The sequence below is a fragment of the Odontomachus brunneus genome, unplaced genomic scaffold, assembly GCF_010583005.1.
Source record: "Odontomachus brunneus isolate Ranch 3 - 2012 unplaced genomic scaffold, Obru_v1 Obru_scaffold_059, whole genome shotgun sequence".
NCBI lineage: Eukaryota > Metazoa > Arthropoda > Insecta > Hymenoptera > Formicidae > Odontomachus > Odontomachus brunneus.
In genome coordinates, this window is record NW_022639509.1 from 743,133 (window position 1) to 766,810 (window position 23,678).

Genomic DNA, 23,678 nt, shown 5'->3' on the forward strand with positions numbered 1-23,678 from the left:
TCTACTCACGGCATACTTTACATCTTCCGGTGGATATGTTAATGTTTCTGGCTCCGCTATTATTTCAAGAATTGCTTTCTGTGCCAAGTGAGACTGCGTTTCGACATATGCATAATTCAGGATTGCGCACATCCTGGACACGCTGATATTTACGTTGTTTCTGTTAATCGAGATCGTCGCGAGATATAACGTTATCATAAATCGACCTTATGCTTGCGTATGCCCGTACGCTTACGTCGCGAATATTTAGGCGTCGGAGAATACGAAAGCGCGCGAATATAAGTGGCGTTTCCTGGTAATTAGCGTCGGGTTTTTCTACATGTTCGAGTTGCATTAGTGGTTTTCCATGGGGATTTCGCGAAACTAATTACCGGGCGATAAGTACGCTCTTTAACGATGCTAACTTTTCATTTCGTTGCTTCGTGGGTGCGACACTCGTGGCTAATTCTCATGTTTAATTAATGAGACGCGTACGTACGAACGCATCACCTTCCAGGCGTGCCCGTGCAACACGTACACGCTTGTCCGCCACATCCGCGAAGGGGGTGACGCGTGTAAAGGTGCGTGTAAAATAAAAGGTGCAAAAATTAGCCGAGCATTTTCTTACGAGTCACCGACTTTCGTGTCGAGTCACGCCTTGACGATCGCATTACAGGCTTCGTTAATTTTTTTTCCTTCTTTTTTCCCCAAAAGAAACATTTCGCGTGCAAATCGACGAGAACAATTCTCCGATTCCTCGTGTGTGGTATAAAACTGGCGAGCACCTCGCCAATAACTGATAATTCTCGAAACAGTTTAGCCATCCCGCAAGAGTATTAGTGACGCGGTTAATATACGCCATTTTGCGCCGTGTGTACTGTAATCAGACAAGCCACGCTCTGCCACTTACATAATTGTAAGGTGCGCATTACAAAGAGCTCTAAGTAATCTATTATTTCAGAAGAATTATTCTCTCGTGTATTCGCGCATTCATAGTAACGCACCATATGGAGTCGCATATGGGTACGAATGAACGTAAGCGTGGATCTTGCTAATTAAATAATGTCACTGTACCCAATTTCTAGACTTCTATCGCATTCCTACTTATTCCACCGTACCTAATTCTATTTCAATGCGGTTCCACCGACGTCGGAATAATTATCCGTTTCGGAACATGTTCGTGTGCTGTCATGAGTGAACAACATACAGCTGACGTTTCTGAACGTAGTACATCGAGTGAGAATATTCGGAAACTTATTTGTGAGATATAAAATTTATTTCTGCGAAATAAACCTTATATCTCACAGATAAATTTCCAAGTACTCTTTTCTGCGTACTTTCAAGGAGCTGTTCGCTCGATTTTGCGATACCTATTGCAGGAGCGATTGTCAATATCTGTCGATTGTAACCTATTATCGCTTTTAGCACCTACTATGTTTACGACCACCCTAATCGAGTCTATCGTCGCACGATTTAACGTTCAGCGTCACTCTGCGACGACATCGGACGATCACATCCCGAGTTAATCAACGTGCTCCTTTGATATGCTTAACGAGCCTTTTCTTGAGCCTCGACGACAGGGTGGCGCAAAAAGTTCACGTAGCAAAAAACGCCCGCGCTCGCTCGCTCGCCCGGACTCTCGTGCCGGCTCGCTCGTCCTCGTGAATTCGTAAATTCGCGGAGTAACTTCGCGGAGCTGGTGCCACCCTCTCTCCGTCTCGATAGCACTTCACCCCTTCCAGGTGGTCTCGCTGGATCCTCTCCCTCCCCTCTGACCTCCTCTGTCTTTCTCTTTTCTACTCCTCTCCTCCTCTCCCCCTCTCTCTTTCTCTCTCTCTCTCCCTCCCTCTCTCTTTCTCTCTCTCTCTCTCTCTCTTCCTCTCTCTCTTTCTCTCTCTACCGACGATTCGCTTCGTCGTTCCATCTCGAGGAGAGCGAGCTGGAAGTGGGAGAGTATCACAGCCTGCCCCACCTCGCTTAACCCCCCTGTTGCCCCCTCCCCCTCCCCGCACCAGTGCACCCGTGCCCCCCCCACTACCGTCGTCTTCGAGCCCGGGTTCCCCCCGCCTCCACCTGGACTATAATGAAAGATATTAACTACAATTTTATATCGAATTACCGCTGAAACACATTTCAAATTACTTGGGCGTAGCCGTGCCACATAGCGGAGGCGCTGAGGTTGCTTCAGTTGGGATTGGCGGGATACTTAACACCAACGTATCGGATTGGCTAGGAGCGATTTGAAGTGGGGTTAGCGCGGGGCGTTCCTCAAACCCGATATGGCCGCCCAGGAACGAGTGGAGGCGCCTGGTGTCTTCAGTAAGGACAGACCAGTCGAGGCAACTCGATGCACACGCACGCCTCGTGCCACGAATACGTCCTCAACACTGTCAGATCATTCGGAGTGGTTCTACTTCCGGTGGACATTACGGTTACTTTCGCGAAGATCGATCCCCACCCCGGGCCTGCACAAACGCGATCGTCCGATTCGCGAGTTGGAGATGCCAGTCTAATCGGTTGGACCGAATACCCGTTTGAAAAGTCTTATGTGGTTCGCCGTGACGAGCAGTCAATCGAGAACGAGCTAACAGACATTCGTCTAGATTCGATTCGACTCTGCCAAGTGTCCGGATGATCTCACGCAGCCACGTGATTGACTCGGTGACAGTGCGATTTGAAGGAGAGAACAGTGTCGACAGACTGTAACGGTACCACCCAATCTCCAGTCGTTTCGAGATCCGTGAGCGTTGATGAACGCTTCACCGCAGGAGTGATCAATTCAGGCACGTGTGACAGGCGAGACCACGATAAGCCGCGGCTAAACATAGACTCTCGAGATGGACGTAAACTAGATAGATCGATCGAGTGACGGTGTTGAACTGATCAGACCCTGATAGATGTGATCACCCCCTCCCATATCCATTGATCCGGCACGCACGACACAGTCGCGAGCTGACAGGATAACGCGAAGGCGCGCCAACATCTAAGAATTCTTCCTTAAAGGTCCCGTCACATTAGTTTCACGGTTAAACGACCGGCTGGTGAACACGCGCAGTAGGGGGTCTTGTTTCCATTCGTGGACAAGGCGCGCATCATCATCCCACCGACGCGTAATCGCGCAAAAGTGAGAGGAACGCGCGGGGTCTTGTATAAAAAATAATTAATAATTGAACGAGCAAGGAAAAGGAGAAAAAGGAAAGCGGAAATGGCCGGCGGCTTCGCTCTTATGCGCGGCAATTATGTTAAGTGGCCAATTAGCAATTAACCAGGGAGCCGAGCCGAGCGGCCCCTTAATTGCGCTTGGGAAGAAGGTGGTGGCGGAGGTGGAGCGACCAAGTGAACGGGAGGAAGTGCAAGGTGCATACGCATCCCGTGAATATCTGTCTCACGCGCCATTTACTCCAGATTTGCGCCGGGGGATTCTCGCCGATCTGTATCCCAAATCGTTCTTTGACTTTTGCACAGTTGGACGGTTCTGATACTTAAGCGAGATGAATCACCGAGTTCCCGAAGCGAGATCTCTCCTAATTTACTGAAACGTTCGCGAGTGCGTTCGTGTCCTCGGCGCGATCGCGCGAAAGGAGCCTGCCTCGACTCTGCCGTCGGGAAAAATCCGATCCCCACGGAATTCGGGATCAGCATTTCGGAGATGCCGGGTAACGCGCTAGTCGTACACGCACGAGGGGAGGAGGAGTGAATCCAAGGGCCGAGGTATACCGGGAATACAGTGAAGTGAAGTTGACACAGTGAGAGGGCGCGAATTCCTGGCGCAGGCTACGTCGTCACCGTCGGCAAGATTCTGTCTCCCAGGTACCGGGCGAGTCCTGGGGTGGCGACAGAGGCACCTGCAGGTGCCCGTAGCCCGAAGGAACCACCTGCGTCTACCGTGATGACGGTCCATCATCAGCAGAACCACCACGTGGCCGCTCTCAGTGGCGTCGCCGTGGCCAATAACGGACTGAATCTCAGCAGGATGTCCGGCCTGGAGGCACACCGGCTGGAAAACATCGTCGACCGGAACGGCGTCGCCGTCGAGCGTCTCTCCAACGGTCTGGACTCGCGTAACAACAATTTAAATAATAACAACGGCCTGGAGAGGGGCGACGCCTCGACGACGATGCCGCAGAGATCGAGGTTTATGATCACCGACATCCTGGGCGGCGCGTCCAGCAAGATGCACCAGACCGGACTGCCTAGCCAGGAGCCACCCGGAAGTCCACCCTCGACGCCGCGAGACCTCAGTGTCAGGCATCAGTCCAGAACGTCCTTGAGCAACAGCAATCTGGACGAGGACAGCGACGCCAGCCACCACGACGGCGCTTCCGTTACTTCCAATGGTAAATGATACTCTATTGCACGCTTTCGAAACTACTCGTCGCTTCGCGCAACGACTTGAGGACTTTAACGATCCGATTTTATCGACTCTTTCCTATCTTTCACAAGAGTAGCCGGCCGTTTCACTCCACCTATCCCTCTCGGGATTATAATTTGCGTTGTGTGAGCGCGAAGTATTTAAGGAGCACTTATACGCGACTTCGCTCGATCGAGAAGAAAACGCTCATTATTGCGGACGCTTTTTGCGAGAGACAGAGGCACGCGAGCGCGTTTCGCGATTTCGTTTGTTCATCTAACCGCTCGCGTGGACTTTCACGGAGGTGTCAAGGACATCTACGGGACATGGTCTCTCTTTCTGTTTCTCCCGACCGGATGTTCCAATCAGTGAGATCACGTTGACCGTCGCCGCACACAGAACGCCTCCTTCGGGAATCAGATACATCTTCGCGGAGATACAGGTCTTTTTCTTTCTCTCTCCTCCACTCTCTCGTCCCCGACGTTGTTGAGCCACGTTGGACCGACAACGTTTAGGGATTCTAATGGTCTTAAATTGGAGCTCGGCACTCGAGAGCTTTAATTATGTTACCCTCATTTGTTTCATTCATCTTTTCTACCTGTCTACCTGTGCCGCTGTCCTCTGGAGTTTAACCCCGTGGGGCTGGGGCGAACGCTTGGCTGTCGTAACTTCTTTTGATCGCGCGACGTCGAATTTCGCAAGACGTCGGACGGGGAAAGACGCGTGTATTGCGCGAAATCGGAGCGATTCCACGACGCAGCTCACGCGCTAATGATCCCGCGGCTCGCAGAGCGTGGACGTGCGTGCTCGTAATTCGCGACGCGGGTGGAACGGCATTTGTGAAAATATAAAAATAGAAAGTACAACGTCACTCTTTCTTCGGGCGGCGAACACACGTGCGTGAAAACACACGTTTTGTGTACGAAAAGTGTTGCCCCGGCGCACGTCAATTTCCACTGCGCGCACGCTAATAAACGTTGCGTCGTTACAAATCACACGGTGATCACAGAAACCGCGGTCGCGCGCGACGTTTTCTCTCGGGCCTCGCCGAAGGTGTGCTATTAAGGCGACCTGTGCCGAGTGTATCGGCACAATTTCCGTTAATTTACAGCTCCTACCGCCTCGGACCGGTCGTCCTCCTTTTCCTCTTCGCTGGCGCGCGCGCCTGCCTTTTTATTCTTCTCCCTTTTCGAAGCGCGCGACGCGAAGCCGCCCGCCGCTACAACGGCTAAGTCCGCCGTGTTCATTCCGTAATCGGCTTATTTTCTCAAAGAAGCGCATTACCGGCAATTACGTGGACGACGACAACGTGATTAGAAGAGCGGCGACGACGGGCGGTCGGCGACACGAGCAACACTAATACTGCTTCCGCGCCACTAAATCCGGCGCTCCTTGTGAAAACAGCAGCGGGCTGTTAAAGCGCCGATTTTTCCACGACATTGACTCGCCGCGACGGCTCGCACCTTGCACCGCGCCCGCTATTTATAACTCCCCTTAAGTGTTTCACGGACAAGACCAATGACCAGCCCCGGCGAGGCGCGGCGCGCGACGTTTGGAAATCTCGAGAGTCACGTCATGGTGATCGATAAACGTCGTCCTTGCCGCGCCACGGTGACACGGGGAACAGGGAAAAGCGGCCCCGCGCGATAAGGGATATGTGCCGATCGTGCCGGGGCCACGGAGTCATGCGACACGATCGTACGCTTTTACCGGACCTACATTCGGACCGGATACGGATCTACGTGGCGGATTTATCGCAGTATAATAACAAATCTTTGCCACAAACGATCGCGAGCGAGCGGGCGTGTACACGCGAATACATAGAAACATACCGCTGAAATTACCTGTACTTATTAGCCATTGCAGTCGTGCCAGCTTCTTACACGGGCGAAGCCCTAGGCTTCGTATCGAACCATCGCAAAGACCTCTGTAAAAAGCTCGCGGCGCTTCCGCGACAACACAACGCGACGCGACGCGAGAGGAGAGCGCGGTGTTAAAACACGAAGCGTTTCTTTAAGCTAATAACAGCGGCATTCGTTGCTATTATCGTGGAAACGAGAGAGAGAGAGAGGAAGAAGAGAGAAAGAAAGAGAGACACGGTCGGTCATCATCGCGCGCGACCGTAATCGCCAATGCGTAAATGGTATCCACCTTCCGTGGTACGCCATTCTGCGCGCCACGTCGCGCGAATTATTAATGAAGGACAATTAGGAGGAGTAACGCCGATGTAATTGCCGTGCCGCACGCTTTCACGTAGATTGGCCCAGGCGATTTTTTACGGGGGCAGCCCCGTTAAAGCCCCGCGTGCGCGCGCGTTTGTCCGTCCGTCCGTCCGTCCGTCCATTCCAATTTCCCGTCTCGATTATTACATTCCGCCATCGCAGCGCCGGGACCGACGCCGCGGCTCGTCACGGTACAAATACGATCGATCTTTCACGCGGCGTTGATTAGAAAATTATTAACGTCGGACTAACAACCAGACGTAATTGCCGGCGGATTTACGCATCGATCATGCGCCGCCGCCGCCGCAGCCGCAGTCGCAGCCACCGCAGCCGCCGTTGAGCCGATCGCTCGTTAGCTGTTTACTTCTCGGTAGTATCGCGAGCCCCTAATTATCGTCCCGAGCGTATCCTTACGCGACAATTACAGGCGCACCGTGCGTCACACTGATGAGCGGGGGAATTATTAACGAAGGGCAATTTAAGGTACGCGATTTTCTGATCGTGGGGCGGAACACAGGCGCTGGGAAGGACATTCCGCGCGTGTAATTTAATCTGGATTTATCGCCGTGCGATATCTTACGGTGTCACGGTGAAATTGCCTTTTCGCTACTGCCAGATCGCATGTTTTCGTCCGTGATCGTTTTTTTTTAATCGTGGATTAATGCATAATCGATTTGTCGACGCGAGGCGTTATCGCGCGCCTTTTTAGATGCAGCTTGTCACCGCAACTCGGGAACTTTTGCGATAGTCGTGTGTGTGCGTGCGCGCGCGCGTGTGTGTGTGTGTGTGTGCGTGCGTCTGTGTGTAAGCCGTTTGATCGACGATTAGAGAAACAAATGATAAAGTAAGCATTTGGATTTCAATTTCTTCCGTTGAAAGATTCGACGCTCTCTCAACTTGTGGCGATTTATGTCATTTGTGATTGCGATTGCACGATTAATGTGTACATGAAACAAAACGTAAACGCGATCTTCAGTATATACCGTATCACATTAAACGTCCAATTATGCACGTGAGAGACGTAACAGATACCCGCGAGCATCCTACCTTCGCACTACACGTCTCTTTTAACGCGATCTTAACGTCGGATCAATGCACTCCATTCTAGCCGGCTTGAGAAAGGCGTGAAAAAACCGATCTTTCTCCGCGCGGAATATCATTTCTTGGGCGCGTGTGCGAGCCGTTTGTAATCCGCTTACGAAGCCAACATTCGTCCCCAGGATCGCATTGTTGTCGCCTGTGTGTCGGTCCGGAAGGTTCTGCAAGGGCAGGCCGTTTCACGCCCTTACGGACGAGCTCGCTGGCTTTTCGACGCGCGACTAATCCGAGAACCGGAAATGATTGGCAACCGTTTAGAACCAGGCGCGGATTAGCGGCTCTATGTGAGAGGGACTTTCGCGAGACGAAAGCAATTTCGAGTCCCGAGGCGCCTTTTTGCGAGACCCGACAAGTCGGTGCCGGCTGTCGGCCTTTTGACGACACAATCTGCGCGAGATTAATCCATGATCTGAATATCGAGCCGAGAGAGAAAGAAAGAAAGGGGAGAGAGAGCGAGGGGGACAGACGGCGAGGAGAAGTGAGGAGAGGAGAAGATTCAACGGTACGAGGTAGAAGCGGTGCCGATAACTCGAATGCCGCTGCGACTCGTTGTGCGAATATGTCAGCAGCAGCGAGGCACTTTAAGTGGCTGATGATGAGAAAACGATTATCTGAATATCAAAGAGACCACGAGAGATAACGATGCTGAAAACCTCGCCGGATAGACATACCGACGCGTCTCGGATGCGGTATCTCGCAACAGTGAGTTTGTCGCGAAAAAAAGTTGCACGAACGGCAAATTTTATTAAACCGTAATCTTGTCCGAGAAGCGAAATAAATACGCGTGTCTCTTCGACGGGATAATGAATTTCTTCTGCGCCGCGGAGGATATAATCATCCCGTTGCGCGATACACCGGCTATTAAACAATGTGCAATGCTGAATTTCAATGCGCCCGAAGGTACACATATCGAAGGTTTAGCAATCGTCATGACTTGACGGAATATCGCGCCGGATCTAATCGCGGCGAATGATCGCGCGATTAGCTTACGGCACGGTAGGAAAGGTATCGTGTTTACAAAGCGGGTGATCTTAGATTACGCGCGGGTGATTAATTATTCCGTCGGAGGCAAACGTTTATGTAGGAAACAATGCGCAGATGCGCACTGTCTTATTCCGCGGTATCTTTGCAACCTGGTACCACTTTGTGCCCCTCCTCTGCCCGAGGTTATTAGAAATCATTTAAGGGAACGCCAAAATAGATGACGAACTCCAAAAATGTCGGCAACGCAGAGGCGATCATCACTAACGATCGCATTACCTTCGTATTTCTTGTACATACAGGTCTTATATAAAAATATATTGCTTCGCGTTTTATCAATTTTATTTAGTGGGAAGCACAACCGCGCATATGTAGAAATCCTTCTGCAAACTTTACGTATATTTTTCAGTTTTTTGAATTTAATTATGAAAGTACATGGCTCCTTAAAATTCTCCAGAGCGCAGCAAACACACGTTCGGTGTGTATAAGTTACAGAACTTTGATATATAGTAAATACTATTTACGTTAATTGACAGTTCAAAATATTAATTTTGAAATTTTGCATCGTTTTTGTCATATGTTAAGTAATGCTACAATTCATTTTTGAACATACATTCATCGTGCAAAAGCATTTGTACTTCTGTGAAACAGATGCGACGTAAACTTTGCCGAAAAAACTCAGTGTTTTGTTGTAAAGTTTTTAAGTTTTCAAGCACGGAATTTTCTTTTAAAATCCTCTGATTGCTCTCCTTGAAGTGCCCTGGTTCAATTATCAATTGAATTTGAGCATTTTAATTGAATATATATATACGTGAATCATACCTGCGGCAATTTGAGATCGCGTGATTTCGGTGGCGCAGTTGGTACGAACTATCGATTTCGAGAACGTTGCAAAGCGAGGTCAAGTCTGTCAACGCCGATACCGGGCGCTTAAGAGGATTTGAGAATCTTGTTAAGCGAACGCTGGAAACCAACCGCGCGAATCCCGACAACGACGGTAAACACCTGTCGGCGGCGTACGCGAGGAAGTCTTTAGTCCGGCCGTGTAATGTGCACGTGAGCGACTCGAGCCGCGTGTTCGTTCGGAATAACGGGGTAATTATCACAAATGCGTACCGCGGTGAATCCGAAACTTTCGAGCACGGATCTACGTTTCTCGCGACTTTAGCGTCCCCTCGCATACTTTCGCGTCTCGACTCGGTAGTAAAATTTAAAGAATTTCCAATGACTTTCGTATTCTCCAAAGAAGAATTTAGTCTTTCAATCGGGACTAACAATGATTAATGATTTCTTTTTGCAATTAGAAGAATATATAAATGCGACGAAAAATATTTCACAAGAATATTTCGATACATAAAACCTGATGAACATTTTAATACATATGTTGTACGTAATATCGTTTACGTAATATGTTTAATATCAATCCAAAGAGAGAGACAGAGGAAGCTACTTTATTTTTATAAGAACACAAACACGGATGTTCGCAATTTGCTGCAACTTTAACCTTTCAAATTGCTGCGAGTCAATTTTTTGGAAGGTTTGCATTCGCGTTCTGGTAATTACTCCACGAACGATTGCGACTCGTTGCAGCCAGTACGTTTCTATCCGCCGTGGAATCCGCTCGTAATGAAATTCGAGAAACACAGGCGTTATGCACCCCGCGGAAACCTTAGGCTCGTATAATATGATCCGACGGTAACACCCGATTGTATTTTTCCCTATAATATTTCCACGCGGCGACAGATCGTCGTACAAATCGACACACGACACCTCATCCCGCTACGAGATCCTCAAAGCAAATTATAAGGCGATAGCTATCGAGGAGCTGTTACGATCACGCAATAAAACCGCAGATACTGCTGTCAACGTTGCGACGGGTAACTATTTCATTTACTAAAGCGCCACGTAACGAAGCTTCTACATTTTTATACACGTAGCTCATCTCCGCTTAGATGTTACATAACATTTATTTCCAACTATCATCTCACAAATTTCTCCCACTCGATTCTCCACATTTCATTTAACGCAGTAAAAATATCTCCAAGATTGACACACACACTCTCTCTCTTTCTTTCTCTTCGTTTCATGTACAGTTCGTCGAAGCAAAAATAAAAAAAATAATTAGCACGTTGACAAACGTTAAGAATACCCGAATCAGAAGTCGGCCGCGCGACGTATGGGACAGTAATTTGCCTCAACCCCGCTGTTTGTTTTTGAAATTCTCGCCGGCATTTTGTCCCCCGTGGGATCGCTGCAAATAGAGTGGGTAGGCAATAAAACGTTGCCCCCATAACATTATCCCCAGTGTTTTCTCCCCCAAAGGTGGCGACGCGGTAACACAATACAGAAGAGGGGTCAGATTCTGGCCCGTCGAGGGCCACCGCCTTTGTGCACGATACGAGGAGGGTTTGTAGGTGGCGATGGTAAGAGAGCACCCAGTGCGACACGGGGCCAAGCGAAGAGGTGTGACTCGAATTTGTAAGCAAAATTCCGCAGCAGTGTCCCCGCGCGCTTTCACGTGAAAAGAGAACGTTCGGGGTTTCACCTTCGTTGTTGCTTCGTATATAAAGTTTGGACATACGAGCGATATGGACATTTGCTACCGCTTAATCGAAAAGAGAATAATAATAAAAGTCATTCTAATGAAAGAAATTTGTCACAAGGAAGAGGAGAATCTCCACACAGAAAGAATTTTATAGTAAAAATTAATGTAGAATTTTGTGTAATTAAAGAAATTTTGCGACATTCAACACAATTTATTATCCTGTTACCTTATATGTGCTATTTATATTTTAGCAATTAAATTGTGTTATTAAAAAAATTATTACGCTTTTAGTAAGACAGGTCTCTACGTGACAAAGTCTATATTTGCACTACTAGAAGACGTACTAAAATTAAAATCAAGATTTCTAATGGAAAAGAATAATATCTTCGCCGTATACGTCCGTTCATATGCATTGATTCGTTAAAAGTACTTATTATCTTTTTTTCTCGGGATAATCGCCCATGATTACCAACAATTACCTATTTTAATAATGAAATAAACTCGGCATACGTACAGATACACGCGCACAGCTTCTTAATGTCCGCGACTAGTTTACGCGAAATATTCAGTGCGAAGTAAAGGAATGAGCAAATAAAATCGCGGCACAATAGGAATTCCGGCTTCTCCGTATCCGTTTTCTTTCTCTTTTCTGCTTCCTTCCTCGGTCTCAGGGAGCTTTCTACCCTGTCCTAATTTACCAAGATCGTAAAGTGCGAGGCAACGCTTTGCGCAAACTTTACGTTCCCATTTTTACGATTCGTCCAGTTTACTGTGTCAGTTGTGATTGCTAACGCTGCGTTCTTGGCATCCTGCACATTTGTCGCGGGGCCCGTGAGTTCCATGTGAAGTTCTTGGCCCATTAACGATGTCAAAGAGCACGATTGTTTGGTAATTCACCGGTTTGCACTTATACGCTTCATATGTCGATGATGTGATTCCTTCACTTGTCTACAAATGTTCGCTTGCGCGGACGTAATTCGTATTGACAATCGTTCGAATATTCGTCTGATATAAAGCGCGGAGATCAAAGCCACCGTCGGTTCAAGTCGGCAGACTCAGTAAAGGTAAAAGGCGTAAGGATCTATATATAAAGAACGAATATTTATGGATCATTCGCGAGTTTAAGATATACAAGATAAGAAATAAACGGGAGGGAAACTTATCTTTCGCGACATGTCTTTGAGATCTCGTTTCGATTTGATATCGCGACTTAATTAGTCGAGATGTATGCATCTTTCTCTCGCAAATCGCATCGCAACTCGCGCGAAGACCACCGTAATGACGATGTGAACGATTTGACCGCGACGTGGACGACGACGGCAACATGCTGGCACTAATTGCAGCGGCGCATAATTGCTCGATAAACATCCTGTTAATCTCACTTTTATGCGCCATACATTGTGCCGCGGCAATGCCCGTAGCACGCAAGTCCCCCTCATTTCCTCCCTTTTTCTCTCTCGTTCTCCCTTGCTCTTTCTCTTTCGCGTAATACGACTTGGGAACACGTCATGATTTTCACTGGCGCGTATACACGCCGCATCCGTTACGGCGCCATGTTTCCGAGGACCTCGGTAAAATACATTTCGCCGGCTGACAGTGGAAATAACGTTTACCGTCGTGACTTATGGAAAGCGAATACCCCGAGCGAGCGTTGGCGTTAATTTACGCGGGGCTTCTGTCGCGCGTCTCGTGGGAACAATACCGTGGTAAAAAGCGCGTGTCTGGAAAACTGGTTCTTGCTCTACTTGAATATCGGGAACGTTATTAATCTTCCGCTAGTCGCAGGTAAGTGAAGCTGAGCTTCATTTCTGACACGGCACAAAATAACTAATTGAAGTAATACGAGCCATATTTTTTAATCTTCTTATCATAGCGGTGTAATTATTATAGTCGCGTAGAAAAACCGAATATTTTTAAATTTTATCTGTATAAAATGTACGAGAAATTAAAGCCGATTATTTTGAAATGATAAATTCAACGCCGCGAGCAATTCAGATTACTCGAGAATCCTTTAGCTTTATATCTTGAACCGAAGATGGCGTATAAGAAATCACCATGAACATCTTTCTAACTACACGCAAAATGGCATAAACCTTGCGACGTCGTGGCAAAAGGTGGGAAGATGAAGGGAAACTGTCCTCCCAAAAGAGGGAAGAAGGCGCTAGAGTTACTTCAGTGTCTAGACAAAGTTTTCGGTAACATCTTGAGAGGATCTCGACATCTTGAGTGAAATTCTATGCGTGAGAGAAAGAGAAAGAGAAGGGGAGAGAGAGAGAGAGAGAGAGAGAGATTCGTTGAACGAATTGTCAAGCCGCTGTCTCACGCGGAACCGATACGTTTTAATGTTTGAAAATTTCGCTCGATCGTTACGAGCACGCAATTCGAGCGATTGTCTTGCACGATGAACGATACGCTTCGTCGTGAGCGATGAGGCGCACTTTATGTCCGCGAAGAAAATTTATCTGACGAGTCCGCTTCGACGTGTAATATGCCGTTGTATAATTATATTGATGGAACCGCGGGTAATATCGCAAATATCCGTAATTAGATGGCTTTACGGCGTAATGAATAACGCGCGGAATTTGCAACGCTGAATTATTGTTGCGCGCGAGAAAAAATATCGATCTCTTACAATGGAGGAAATTATTAGACTGCGGAACGTTGCGAAAAAATAGCGCTATATAGAAGGAATGACCTAATTACGAGAATGATCCGCGCAATAATTTCTGCAATTTTTCTTCTTAGCGGGAAATACTGAGCGCACGTTCAACCGATCAGCCGGCTCTAACGCGTTACGTCTCGATGGCCGCGTTTCAATTTTATCCACAACACGGAAGAGATCGAGATGCAGGAGGCGCACGATCGCGGATCGCGACGTCGAGTGGACGTCGGGATGGAAGCCACTTTGCGCAAAGCCGATCGCGGGCGTCGGCGTTTCGCATCAAAGCGAAAACGCGGAGTAAAGAGTGGCGCATGAACACGCTCGTAAAGACGAGACGAACACAGATAAGCCCCGAGCCCAGGTCTACGTGCCTCGCAGACGAACGGCGCGCGCGGCCAGGAAAAACGTATCCACTCGCTGCCGGGGAAAAGAGGGATGGATGTTTCGCGATGGTTCTCGAGTTACCGCGCGCAAAGGGAGAGAACGAGAAAGAGAGATAAAGCGAGAGGCGAGAGGGTGAGTAGGCGGGCAGCCGGGGGTGGAAAAGTTCCGCCTAACGTCTTGGAAGTGTCTCAAAAGGAGAACTCCAACGTCGGTTGGGACCTGGGCTCTAAGTGTATCACATAGTAAATTTAGTTTTCCAACCTCCGTTTCCACCGTTCCGCTGCCGCCACTCCTCACGTCCCGCCACTCTCTCGCGGCCACCCCTTTTCTCTATTTCGCGGACGAGTCTCGAGAGTCGAGCTCGAGCCGAGTCAAGTCGAGTCGAATCGAGAGAAACGGTGCCGATGCAACCAGGGCGCGAGTTCTTGCTCCGAGGGTATCCTGAGGGGATCGGGCGCGCGCGCTACGTTAGCCAACATGGCGCGGCAGGTTCTGGAGCCGTTCGAGCGAATCTGGCCGATCAAACGGGGGCTAAGAGCCGCGCTTTCGTCCGGGTTAACTCAATCCACTAGCTTTCTATCTCCCCGACCTCTTTCTCTCTCCCTCTCACTATCTCCATCTCTATCTATCTATCCATCTATCTTTATCTCTCTCTCTCTATCGCCATTTCTCTCGTTCTCTCCCCTGTTCTCGCCGCCACCCTTCCGGTGCTGTGTGTTATTCCTGGCTGCATCATCCCACCCCGCTTCTCCCACCTACTTCTACAGGATGCTTCTCTCTCTCCCGCGCCATCCACGACCGTTCCAATCGATGAGCTCGCGACAACGGGCCTTTAGATACTTTCAGGAGCCTGTGTCGGGCTTCTATTCCCTCCGGGGGTTAGGTCTCGATGGTTTTCTGATCGGGACTTCTCGGAGAGGTTGCTCGATTTACTCGCGACAAGACACACCCTCCCCGCTGCGGGATAATTCGAGGAGGGTTGGACGGTCTGTATCACGAAGCGGAGGGTTCTATCTCGAAAATGTACTCTAAATGTCTGCATCGCGCGATGCGGAAGTTGTGGCTCTTCGAGGAGTCGATATGTACCGTACGCGCCGGATAAGCCCCGCGCGTATGTGTGTGTGTGTGTGTGTGTGTGTGTGGATCACGCTCGCACACGTACACGGTTATTTTGTCGTGTTACGGCGAATATGCGCTCGTTCGACGCTTCGATCGAAGTTCCGAAATTTTGGACAGCGTCCAAGCTTCGTGTGCCTCGTGCTCTTCACGCCATGTTACCGGCACCGTCCACCTTTTCCTCTCTAATAATCGTTCGCGATTTTACGCTTTGTCAAAATGAAGCGTAAAATGGAATATCATCTGGTCGTCATCGACGCGCGTTCTCTCCCCAGAAGAGCGAAACAAGGGCGACGGTGTAACGAGGTTCGCGGGAGATAAAATGGGCACGGGCGGTGCGATTGTGTGCCGCGTGTGAGCGTGACTTGTATCGGGTGTAATCGGTTTCCTCGGGGAATCCCACCCTCTCTTTCCCTATCTCTCCCCGAATACGGCGACGTACCGGGGGGATAATTTGCGGCGTCTCGACGCGGCTGCGTGGTCCAATCCGCGGTACCAGCCAATCGGCTCTCGGCTGCGCGCAGAGAGTCGAACTGAGAACAAAAGGATCTCTGTCTCTCTTTCTCTCTCTATCTATCTGTCCGTCTCTCTCTCGCTCCCTCTTTCTCTTTCTCTTTCGTCGATAGAGAGGTGGCTGCAATCGCCATGCAGGCAACGGCAAAAACAACCACCACGTATAACCCACGCGCGCGGCATCGATTCCACCCTCCGCGAAAACAAAAGCCGCCCTCGGTACTTCGCAGTCCCTGGGCCCGATGATAGACCGGCGACTCTTTATAGCGATCTTTTTGGCAAAGTGATTGCGCCAGTATATCGCGTGATATACGGACTCTGCGAAACGTACATGGGAAAAATTTCGAGAAATTATTGTCATAATTTTTGCAATCCTTCCCAATGTTATTTCTTGGAAAATAAATTTTGAATCGATACTTTTTCAAGAGCGAACCTATCTAAATATGGAGTTGCGCGAATATGAAATTTTGTTATTTATTTGTAGATTTGTATAATTGAATAAATGAAATTTGCGTTTTCCTCTTTTCTTTTAAAGGCTGGTTTACATCAGTAATAACATTGCGAATAACGTGTGTTTCTAGCACTGACAAATGTAGATTTTCTCGTTTAAAATTGCTCTGAAAACAATTGTTTTCAACAAGATACAAAACACGTTAATCACATTTTGTTATTAACATTATTATTGCCACTTTTTCGACAGATAAACCAGCCTTAATATAGTTGATTTACGCAACAAGAAGGATAGGTCAAGAGGGAAGGTTCAACCGACAATCTTACAATTTCAGGTGGCAAAGAGGATGATCCTAAAAGCTCGTCCTCTAGTTCCCTGGGTTCCGCGCAGAGTAAGAAGCAGCGTAAAGCGCGCACAGCTTTCACGGATCACCAGCTTCAAACCCTCGAGAAGAGCTTCGAGCGGCAAAAGTACCTTAGCGTTCAGGACAGAATGGAACTGGCGGCGAAACTGCAGCTGACGGACACGCAAGTGAAAACGTGGTACCAAAACAGAAGGTAAGCGTAACGCGGAGAATGCGTTACTAATCTTTAAATGAGATGCGACGCGGCATATGCGGACGATAATTAATTTAGCGATCGCCGACGGGATGCAAACAATCGCGATTACGACGGTGGTTTCTTGCGTGCCTAAAAATTCGTTCAGGCTTAGCCCGTAACTAACATAGCGTAGACAAAATATGCGAATAAAATTTTTACTTTTCCTATCTATATTATCTAATTAAATTTCGGAAATTAATGGAATGTGATCTCGCGCGTACACGATCGAATAATATATTTGCTAAGAGAAACCCTTTCTGTCTTTGCCTCTCTCGAGAGATGTCGACCAAAAATCAAGGAAAATTTCCACGAATTTATATCGCTTGACTTTTTCGATGCACAGTTTCTTATTAAAATTCTGAAAAGATTCTTATTGAAAGGTAATTACTATATAGAAGTATCTCCCCCCTTTTCTGCGCGATTGACTGCATGATGAGGCTGCATATAAAAACTTTGAATAGCCGTTAAAAGTCCGAGACTCTAAAGAGACAAAGGTGGGACCATGAACGATCGATCGTCCTCTCGATGCTCGCGTTACATTGTGAATATCGGATAGAAAGCCTCTCATCACGATCCTCCGTCTCAGAAGCATGGCGGCGTATTCCTTTGTGCTGGCGCGTGTCGAATCCGTAAATGGAAATCGCGGCGGGCAACAAAGGCGTTGTTTACGTGGTTAAATGCGAGGATCGTTGGCCAAAACCCGAGTAAATATCTCGAGAGTCATGCGCCTTCGTTACCGGTTTCCAGACCAGACTCGATCTTAAGAATATTGTCTCGGTCGACACTTTAATAAGCCGAGGAAAATGGTACAGATCGACTCGACGCATAAGTATCAATATTTTCAAGTTCGATTGCTGATAGTAAGCTAATGGCACGTTAATTGCTATGCTGATTTTCACGGACTGTGCCAGTTATTTCGATATGCAATCTATCCATTCAATTAACAAGATAAAATCGAAATCTGCGTTTAACCATGACGGCAACACCAATCTGTACGACGTACTGGTATAAATTTCATTCTAATTCACTTTGAACAGCTCCTTCAGAATTACGCGTGAAAATCACGTTAAGAATAAAACAAGAGAAAAACAATTATAATTTATGATAAAAGATTTAATAATGTCTACAACACATTTTGCCTGAAACATATTGAATGTATCGTGCAATATTTTAATTGCACATTCTGGAGTTAAATTAGATTTAAGAATTTTAACGCGAGCATGCCAAGACTGATTTTTATGCTACAAGAAGATCAAGTGAATATTAAATTTAATGATTCTTTCCAATTATGATAATTTATCAATTATCTAAATTTTTGTTTTAAATCAAAGGATCAAATAATTTCCCAGTGCGTAATAAACACGACTTATTATCAATAATTAATGTGTCAGCATCTCAGCTGTTTGCCACAGCTTACAATAGTATTTATGTGTAAGAAAGTGAAATACAAAATCAACTGACCTGTTAAAATCGATATCAACTGAGTTGCGACAATAAACAACAGATGACGAATCGTTACATGCGGTTGCGTATAATTACACGTAGTTCTGAGCACACGAAATCTATGAAATATCACTGATCAATTTTGATCACTCATAACTCATAACTCTCAAAAACTGTTGTGATCTCGATATTCTCGCATTAGATTCTCAAATCTAATTAAGCTTCAGGAATGCGCGATTAAAATATTTCTTACGATAGTTTTCAGATATTTCGTGAAATCGAATAAAGATTTTGATTTTACACATCTTTTTTCGAAGTCATTCGTAGATATTAAAATACACCGATATTGAAAAGGAGAATGCACGTGACGAACCTGAAACGAATTAGAGCACTTCTTCTGCGAGCTTCTAGTTCGCCACACCACTTGTTTCAGATATGTCGATGGGCTCGCTTACGAAAGTAAAACTAGGCGGTTAGAATCGGTTTCACAATCTTCCGCGGCGTCCTTTGTAAAAGCGATTTTACAAAGTCATCCAGTGGTCGCCTGCAGTTCCGTGATTTTGACGCGACGCGCACCTCTTTCTACTCATCGAGCTCGTTGTTCGGTCCACACATACACCGTGCCAAAAGTTTACGGAAAAAAATTAAAAAGGCATACACTACGAATAGCTCAAGAAATTCGCTGCGATACGCTCCGTCTGAGTCTAATGCTGTAGAAAGTTCTAACTCTCGCGGTTTAAACATCTTCGTATCACTTGAAGTGCTTACCATGTAGCGATCTTCTTTACTACATTATTTGTGTAGTGATAAACTAGCAAGAAACATTGCCAAGAGATATTCGTAACTTCTTCTTTCCATTTTCTACTAACGGAGATATTTCCAGCAACGAGATTGCACTATGAAGAAAGCACTATTACAGTAATTAGATTCCCACTCTTAGGAATTCCATTTTAAAGAAACCATTGCTCTACTAATTATTTTTCAATCCTAGAGATTTCAAGTAGCTCTATAACATCTCAATTGTGCATCTGTGCTTTTTCTCTGCGGTGTGGACATTCTCGACGAGAGAGGTCGGGTAAAAATTCAGCCTCATACACGTATTCGCGCTCGACTTTCGCGAGATCCGCCGGTCGCCCAAATTAATTCCACTAATTATCAATACCCTCTTGTTTCTCTCGCCGTGCCGAACGGCGCGATGATTAGCAGGGAACACCCACAAGTCATGACTTCGCGACTTCGCCGGGCGGCCGTTTAGTTTAGACAAGCGGCCGATCGCGCACAAAGAAGGCGAATCGTTAATGAGGATCCTCGTAGATCGTGATGTACGATGTACGAAAAGGCGAGACGAGTCGAGGCGAGCGCCGGACTCTAGACTGTGTCATTAGACTGTCAATTACCGGTGGAGCGAATGGCGTAATGACAGGCAGCGGGGCTGCCAAGCGTTACGGCGCTCCGATCGTGAAAGACTACCTGCATTTCGGTGGCCGTTCAATTTTTCAAGCGTAATTGCGTGCCGCCGAGACCACGATAGTTCTTTTCTTTTTCTCCTCTTTTCCTCAAAGAGACGCTGTTCGTTTCCCATATCACGATGGCCTCTCCCCACGCATATCGCAACCGCGAACGCGTGTAATCGTTACGGCTATTTATTTCTACAGTCGGCAGTTTGCTCGCTCATTATGTCGAATCGGCGTAATGGACTACGGTGATTAAGAGTCGCTTTTGATACAGAATACTTTGTGCCGCGCGAATTGCTGTTATAGACAGCTCGTTATTCTAGCTCGCGTTATGTTCGCCGTCGCGCCGAACAACGACGCCGACTTTGCTCGTCAGCTCGTGCGTGTCGAATTGAAAACGCGTACGTTCAACAACGTTTCATTCGCACGCAGGATGAAGCGCTCCTTCGCGCCGCCAAGAGTTTTCATCGCGGATTTTTAGTAATCGAGCGAACGATTGTTATTAACAATTCCCGCGTGGCGCCACTACTCATCCGGCTACTCGTGCCAGATTAATCAAGCTAGTTGAGAGGGCTTATATTGGCCGCTGAATATCGCAAGTGCTATTGAACACTACAAAGTGCCATGTAATGCACGTGCTGTGCGAATCGGCGCGACGTGCATTTCGAATACTCAGTTTTGTGCGATACCTTGGAAATTCATAAAATCCACGACGTGGTTAGCAAAGCCAATCACGCTAATTAACCTTGCAGTAGTCGCGGACACTTGAGAAGTGCTAAACAACTTTCTTTTAATGCGGTACAAAATGAGGTTAAAGTGATATATTTCTCCTATCTTCCTATCAAAAAACGGCTACCTGAAATTATGAGGAATTATACAAGACTGTTTCTTAAAAATGTTTTTTTTCTATTAATAAAATGTTTAATGCCATTTTCTGGTCCACAAAGATATTTTTCCCATTTTCCTATAAAAATTCTAAGATTGTGAGGAATAATACAAGGTTGTTTCTAAAAAATGTTATAGTTTTTTTTTTATTAATAAAATATTTAATAAAGTGTTCATTTTGATTCACAAAGGCTCGAGATCAACCAAAGGTTAATTTCCGGCACGTTGATATTCGGCCGCGCGCTTCATCGAGACGAAAGTGAGAGAAAACCGACGGCGAAGGCACGCGTGCGCCGCGACCGTATCGTCGCGCCAAGAGAGAGGAGAGCGGAGCAGAATAGAGGACGAGAGAGCCTGCGAGAGAGAGAGGAGAGCGGGAGCAGCAAAAAGCCGGGAAAATTAGTGACGCTCCTGACGGCCTGCTTCTTAAGTGCCCGCTTAAAGTTTTGTTGCTCGCTCGCACGCCCCGATGCAGTGTGACTTGGCGCTTCTTCGCGGAGGCGCCGGCCACACCTCGGGCGCCACGACGACGGAGCCCGGAGTCTTTTTCCTTCTTCTTGGCTAAACGCTCGCCCGAAAACAAGGGAAGCTTCTCCGTGAGCTAACAGCTCGTCAAGAGCGCGCACAGTATCATCCGGAGCGTCACTTCGTTAATTAGCGCGCGAATTTCCTGCACCGAGGCTACCCGAACGTTGCGAACCAGCTGGCTCTGTGACTTTCATTTTTATCTGAATTCTCAAACTGGAAGTTCAACGATTAATTAGAACTTTTGTGACGCGCGTTACCAGAAAGAGATCGTTCCATCGCGAGCACTTGGAGTCTCCGAGATCGTGAACGAGGAAACAAGTTATGTGTATGCTCCATTAATAAAGAATAATTCACAGAAGTTAAGATTAACGGCGATCACGAGCGGGTTCCGCGGAAAGAGACGTGTGGATTTATCTAACGACCGTTTTCTCTCGCCGCATTATTCCCTTTTGCGCGTCTTATTTAATCGTTGATCAGCCATCTCGCCATCAACCGCGCGTTAATTACGGCCGGCGATGAATCACCCAGGCGACTGTCCGTCCGACAGACGCGCTAGATGTACACTTGCTCTCCGTGAGAGAATATCGGCTGTGCATCTCTGAGAGGTCGGTTTCGTTAAACCGTGTAAAATCGACTTATCAGCAAAAAGTAGAATTATCTTCAAGACCACGCGTAATGAACGGTTCGCATATAGACGCTACGTTCTTCCCATTTTCCTCTACGGACGTCTCATTCATCGGATGGTCTACCAACACCGGCGCACGTAAATTACTCTCGACTCTGTGAGTCACCCGACGATCCTGCGACACTCGCACGCACGCACGCACGTTGCACGCAGGTAGCACACACGCAGGCACGCACGCACGGCGTAACCGCGATCAGCCGCGCTCGGCCTTTCCGCACGAAACTTTCCGTGAAATCGCCGTCGGGAAGTTAAACGCGCAGAGATTGCGAGGAGGTCCCGGCGCTTTTCCAGCGATAAGCGATACGCTCGTCGCTTTTCCGCGGCGTGTACACTGCACAACGTATACGCGGGGCCGGTCGTTTAGTTGTTTAGAAGCCATTAGGACTCGTTACGTTACTCGCGGCAAATCGTTCCTACTTATCGGCTAATTACGTGCTCGGTCATAAGCGAGCCATGCAAGTAGTATGCGGTCTACGTGGACGTGCGTGCGGATATGTGTGTGTGTATGTGTGTGTAGGTGCGTGTGCGCGCGCGTGTGTGCGCTAACGTTGACGAAGTGCTCGCGCGCGCTCTCGTCAGCGCGCTTCTTCCGATCTTTTTAACGTCGGCGCGCTTAGCGCGCTCAGAAAGTGCATTTTAATGAAACGCCACGAGACCCGCGCGTTTATACCATTCGTAATGCACGTCGAGATTTATGCGCGCGGGCGCGTGACTTATGCATCCGTGGTGGATCAGCCGCGAATATCGCGGCCACCTCGCGTGATTAGCGACAAGCGCGACCTTACCAACTTGTTACCTCAACACCTTCCGCGTGTCCTTGTTTCCATGATTCTTTGCTGTATCTTAATAACTATTTGGTGCTTTTTAATTCGATGAGAGACGCGTGCGCCGCGCGAGATAAGGACCTTCGTGAAGAAAAGTCTCTCTCTACTCTGCTCTTTTTCCGCGAGAGAACCGATTTGACTTCTCTCCTCCAAAAAGTCGGTTTTTCATAGGCGAGAAAAGCTAAGGTAATATCGCACAGTTTTCCTGTTTGTATAACGGTCCCAATGGAAGTTGAGCGAAGCGTCGGAGCTGAAACCACGCAGGCAACTTTGAGATACGCAAAAGGATCTTTCTAGGACGCCGCGATTTCGCGGGTCTTACAGAGAGAGAGGTCGCGGAAAAAGCGCAATTTCAGTTAGTTGGGCATTTGTGTTACATCACCTTATTCGCCTTGTTGCGCTCACGCACAAGTGTGCGCTCACAGCACCCACACGAACGTTGTCCCAACTTTTGTACGTTTCACGCGACTGTGCACGTGAGAGAAGAGACAAAGAGACAGAGAGAGAGAGAGAGAGAGAGAGAGAGAGAGAGAGAGAGAGAGAGAAAAAGAGAGGATTCTGCCCTCGGGACGTGATTCGTAATTCTAGAGTATTATGCGGTAGCGCTTCATGATACTCTCCGGCTTGATTCGCGCGTTTCTTTTTACCTCGAAACTGCTACCACGCGCGCTCTCTCGCGCACTTTTACGCGTTATCACACGTAATTTGACGTGCGTTCACAAAATTGCCGGATACACACAGGTAAACCCGCGCGGAAAACGACACGAACGATACGGTAAAAACGATAAAACGTTAATGGCACCGTCCAACGACGGAGTTTGCATCTAATGTGTTCATACTGGGGAGCGTGTGCCGTCACTTTCGAATAAAGCCGCGATGACGTATCTTCATCGCTCGTACCATTTTCACCGTGTAATGAGCGTGCGCGTGGCCGCGTCCAAGACCAATGAGAAATAAG

General features: G+C 47.7%; 1 protein-coding gene across 1 annotated transcript in view; it reads left to right on the top strand.

The window, feature by feature from the left end:
* The first annotated feature begins 2,158 nt into the window (after positions 1-2,158).
* LOC116845965 (homeobox protein B-H2) overlaps positions 2,159-23,678 on the top strand; it is a 31,629-nt gene continuing 10,109 nt past the window's right edge. The window contains exons 1-2 of the mRNA XM_032819234.1: positions 2,159-4,316; positions 16,637-16,859. Coding sequence (XP_032675125.1) covers positions 3,869-4,316; positions 16,637-16,859 — 671 coding nt within the window. The 5' untranslated portion in view covers positions 2,159-3,868. The remainder of the gene's footprint in view (positions 4,317-16,636; positions 16,860-23,678) is intronic.